The 5,043-nt window shown below is 35.8% G+C and overlaps 1 protein-coding gene across 1 annotated transcript in view; it reads right to left on the reverse strand.

The window, feature by feature from the left end:
- Positions 1–5,043, reverse strand: part of ASCC3 (activating signal cointegrator 1 complex subunit 3) — a 273,528-nt gene that overhangs the window by 236,480 nt on the left and 32,005 nt on the right. Inside the window, exons 5-7 of the mRNA XM_009320160.1 lie at positions 2,280–2,487; positions 1,377–1,518; positions 682–807 (exon numbers count right to left, since the gene is read on the reverse strand). Coding sequence (XP_009318435.1) covers positions 682–807; positions 1,377–1,518; positions 2,280–2,487 — 476 coding nt within the window. The remainder of the gene's footprint in view (positions 1–681; positions 808–1,376; positions 1,519–2,279; positions 2,488–5,043) is intronic.

A 5,043-nucleotide genomic window follows, 5' to 3' on the forward strand; every position in this document is an offset into this window, starting at 1 on the left:
CCTTTGGGCCTGGCCATCCAGCCACTTTTTTTACCCAGCAAAGAGTACACCTGTCTAAGCCGTGAGCCGCCAAATGTTTTACTTGCATTTTTCCTCTCTGCCCTGTATTTTCTATCATCAAAGTTTTGCTAACATTGATTTGCCGCCTTCTGCTTAAAGAAGCGCTATTCCAGAAGGTTTTGCATCCCATACAGTCTATAACACCGTAACTCAATACCCCCACAAATGCATCGTAGTATAAGACTAGGCTGATGGACTGTAAATTAGTGCTGTGCAGTCACAAGCCAACCTGTACAAGTCAAGATACAGAAGCCCGGGCTCACTTCTCCATGTGGTCTCCAGAAAGAGAACAGAATCACAATAATCTTTTCTTTTCATTTTAGTGATTCAGATCAGAGCTCAAAACCATAAATAGCTGAATACATAATGCCAAAAGAATTGAGAATTGCAACTCATGAACAAGTAGTTTAGAGCAGGAATTTCTTTTATCTGAGCCATCAGGAAAGGGATTATATCACTGAACTACATTCCCCCAAAAATATTCTCAAAATTAGTAGCGAAGAAACTAACTGGCTGCATTTACACATCACATGTCACAGTATTAACTGGTAATCTTTTTCAGTTAATTTTTTGTAATACAAAGTAAAAACTAATTTAATATCTTCAAAATGGTTTACTCACCTCATCTAAGTCTTTAATATAAACAATTTTCTCTTCAATACCAATAGGCATTGGTTCACTATGGGGGATCTTCACCTCTTCATACATTTTATTGTTTTCTCTCTGAACTGCCTCTGGTAAGAACACCTAAAACAGTATTACAGGAAAATTAATTGGAAGTATGAAAACAGAAAGTGTCATTACATATAACCCACTTTGAACAACGGTTTATCACTTTCCTTTAAAAAATGAATCCAAAATAAAAGCAATTCTCACTGATTCATTTTATAGATAGCACTGAACCCCCAAAATGGAAAATAATCATTTTACTACTCAGAAAATAGTCCCAAAAAGACAAAAATGATAACTGCATTTTATTAAATTTCAAAAGCCATTAAGTCTAGAATTTCATAAAGCATTCATTTTGTTAAAGTCAGTTCAATGGTTTCCAAAAGAAAGAGAAAAATAGTATTTTAATGATTTGTGACCCTAGAAATAAAAACAAATACATTAGTTGAGAATGAGATTATTTCTTCTAGACTCAAAATAAAAACAGAATATATGAAAGTGTTTAAAACCCTCTGCAAAGAAGCACTGCTTCATACATTGGACTCTGATAAGGAGGAGAATCGCTAAGGGAACAAAGGGAACTCTGCTGCACATTATTCACCGGGAAGGATGTACTGTTCAAGAAGGGTCATGCACCACACACATACCTTTGCACCCCCAATGAATGCTGATGTTTTCATAGCTTCAGCTCGGGAATCATAAACATGCGGATAATGAATTTTTTCGAAGTCCATTTCTCTCTGTCTACCTAGGACCGGCATACTTCGAGCATTCAAAAGTGCTAGCTCTCTGTGAGCAGAAAAATAACTGCAATAATTCTGTCCATTTTAGGCAGCCATCACAGAAACTGAATGTGGTATATTAAAGTCAGAGCAAGAGTTGTGGAAATTTAAGGAAAAAAACACTGCATAAAATAATTAACAAAGGAATTTTACAGTGTTATTCTCTGGCATCAGTTAAACCAAGTCCTTATAACACATTGTTTAGATAAAAATCAAAAGTGCAATCCAAGAAGTGCAAGGCTTTCCTAAACGCAGTTTTGCCTCTTTTTAAGCAATACAGCAACACGCATTCACAGTTAAATACCAGTCCTACTATATTTTTCTTAATATGAAATACAACAGCTTATTTGCTCCTTATCCTCTCCCTCCCCTACTCCTCCCACTACCTTTAGCTAACAACATGGAAAGTAGTATCCATTAATCTCAAGAGGAAAAAAAGAAAGACAGTTCTGATAGATTTAGTACAGACTTCATAAATCTTAAGCAAGTAGTGTGCGTACAGGAACTGAGAAAGATAGCCTACCCCTCTAATCTGCACCTCCAGCCCACACAGATGAGATCAAGACGACTCTCATTAAGCAGATCACTGCTTTCTTTCCCTGAAAATTAGGTTTTCATATTAAAAAAAAATTTCTACACTTGTAATAAAACGTGACTTGAAGTCAGAATCACCTAATCACCAAAGCAAACTGAAAGAAAATAAACTATTATGATATGTTGAAGTAGCAATTACAACAGAGGCATTTCTCAACTTTTGGCATTTATTACCTTTGCATCCGCAGCTCTTTGGGATCAAAGCACATTAGTCCTTCTCCAGAAACTTCTCCATCTTCCCCAGCTTGTTTTTCTTTTCTGGCATTTCGCTTTTCTTCCCGACGATATTGCTTCATTAACAGCTTTTCTTGTTCAGACTGAATTGTAACTTGACAACCATAATTGGGCTTAGCATTTTCTCCTATAAACTTCTTGCACTGTTCTGCAATACAATAACAGGTATGCATCTCCATAAGTACTGGATTCCATCTTTGTTTTCCCCAGTTTTCTTCTAAAGGTTTGTTTTCTTTTTGGGGGGATGGTGGGGGGTTGTGTGTGTGTGTGTTTAAAGATAGTTTAGCTTTATTTAGATGACCGTGCAGCAGTTGGTCTCAAGAAATCTGAAAGAAGTACCAGCTTATGTCTCAAAAGGTAGGATGTTTAAAGTTACCGTTGTTAAGCAAACAAAAATTCTTCATCCCAAAGCAAGAGGGCGGGCTAGCAGCAAAAGGAAGGGTTTGTTTCTTTTCTGTATTTATAACTTCATCAACAGTGGAAACGCCACTTATCTCTCCTCTTACATGTATACATTGTTGAGTAGAACGTTGTGAAAACAGATTAAAACAGGCTGGTTTTTTTTTTTTTTAAACAGCTGGTTTTTTAAAACAGCCTCTTCACAAAACAATTAGTGTGTATTTACTAGATAACACGATTGTATTGAAAGCATACTCACAATGTAATTTCCCTAAACAAGCGAGAAAAGAAATCCTGTTCTATACAACCACAAGGACTTCTTCCCTTTATGTGAAAAGCAGAAGGCCTGAATCAAGGAGAATCAGAACCACAGAACAATTACAGTAAACAATTAATCTAGGGGAACAGGGAACCCGAAAAAGCCCAGTCACATTCAACCTTCCGAGGCCATTACTGGCCAAACCAAAGACACAGTCAAGTTTTTTATATGCAATGGGGTGGAAAGATATGTTTTGTTTTTAACTATATCAGTGTTTTTAAACGTCTATTTTCAAAATTCTGCAAACAGATTATTAGTTTATGTAGGTTTCACTGAATATTACTTAATTATGTTTCATATGTACTTTTGCAGTCAAACTCTGAAGCTGAAAACTTGAAAACTTTTTTTCAAATAAACCCATTTGACTGATGTTTTGAACAATTTGTGCTGCTTAGTTTTCACCTACAGTAACAGTGAAACTCCTACCTCTCACAGCATGCATGCTGGATAAGGTGACTATAATTTGTTAAATAGCATTGAAAAAATTCTAATAAACTCTCAAAATGTCCACATTAATACCATCATGTCTATAGCTTTAACTTTCTCTTGCATTAAAAGGGGACAACAATGGATGCAATTTCCTAACTAAATTTAATTCAGACTGAACACACCAGGGCAAAGAACTGTTACTTGATTTATCTGATAAGCACAACAATCACCTTTACTTATGGAAGTAAATTACATAAGAAATAGTCAAATAATACAGCATGCTACAAAAATGAAGTACACTTACAGTTCCTTGACTTGTGCTTATTTTCTCAAGACACAAATTACTCAAAGTTGACTAAATTTCTGCAGACACAAATTATTCCCTTCCCCAAATGCAGTTCTGGAAAGATAAAACTTCAATCCCCATTAGAAATACCATTTTGATCAACTTAAAAGAAAAAAGCCTTATTAAAATTAATAGACGGAACTTGGGGCAGAGCATCTTCAATCTCACGAGAAGATACTCAAATATCATTGACTTCTTTACCACAGTGAAAGAAGGGTTCTCTCGTCAGTGGAAAAAAGCATACAATTAGTAATGCTTTTCTATTATCTCAAAAGCACAACACTGAAAATATTGTTCCTCCACATTCTAGCAGAAATTACTGTGATAGATTTTACTGATGGCGTAACGAAGAATAAACTCATAAAAGCTTCCAAAACACTACTTCTGCTAAGTGAGAAGAAAATATTTGTGTAACTAAAAATCTGCACACAGGAGAAAAACGATAATAGTTCAGTTTCTACTGAATGTATTTTAAATTTTTTATTATTTGATTATTTTAGAAGGGAAAAAACACCAAGACACAAAACCTTGTTATACTGATAGCAAGACATTCCACTTCAAAATCACAGACAGATAAAACTAACGGTTGTTCTGATGAGTTTAGACAAACCATCAGCACAATAAGAGATGAACTTCTAAGCACTTGCCTCTATAACATTTAAGATAAACATATTAAAAAGGGTTTATTTGCATTTTAAAATTATTGTGAGGATACGTAAGTCCACCATTACTAGTTTTATTCACATTTTTCTAACTCCGTATGCTGTGAACAGGCAATAGGCTGCATGGTGCTACGTCCGTGTAAGATTTATCCCAAGTCACAACCTATTCACAATCAGATTTATTTTTGTCAGAAGAGAAAGTGAGAAGACTTGTTTTTAAACAGCAATTTGTAAAACAGATTTTTAAAAGAATTACTCTGTGCAGGCAATTTATAAAAACAAAAATTACAGTATAAAACCTGTACCACTCTCTTTCCTCTCATTTATCCATCCTTAAGCTTCACTATATTTTCTTCAGAAGTGATTGTTACTGTGCTTTTTCTCCCCAAGACCTACATTTGATGATAGTACAGAAGTACTAAAAAGTACTAAGAAGTAAAAAAAAAAAAAGCGAAGGCAAAAGCGCAGGGGGTGAGGGGGTGCCCCAGCCCCCCTCCCCGAGCCGGCGGAGGGAGCCCCTGACGAGCGGCAGGTCCGACCCCGCGCGGG

The sequence above is a fragment of the Pygoscelis adeliae genome, unplaced genomic scaffold (assembly GCF_000699105.1).
Source record: "Pygoscelis adeliae isolate BGI_AS28 unplaced genomic scaffold, ASM69910v1 Scaffold41, whole genome shotgun sequence".
NCBI lineage: Eukaryota > Metazoa > Chordata > Aves > Sphenisciformes > Spheniscidae > Pygoscelis > Pygoscelis adeliae.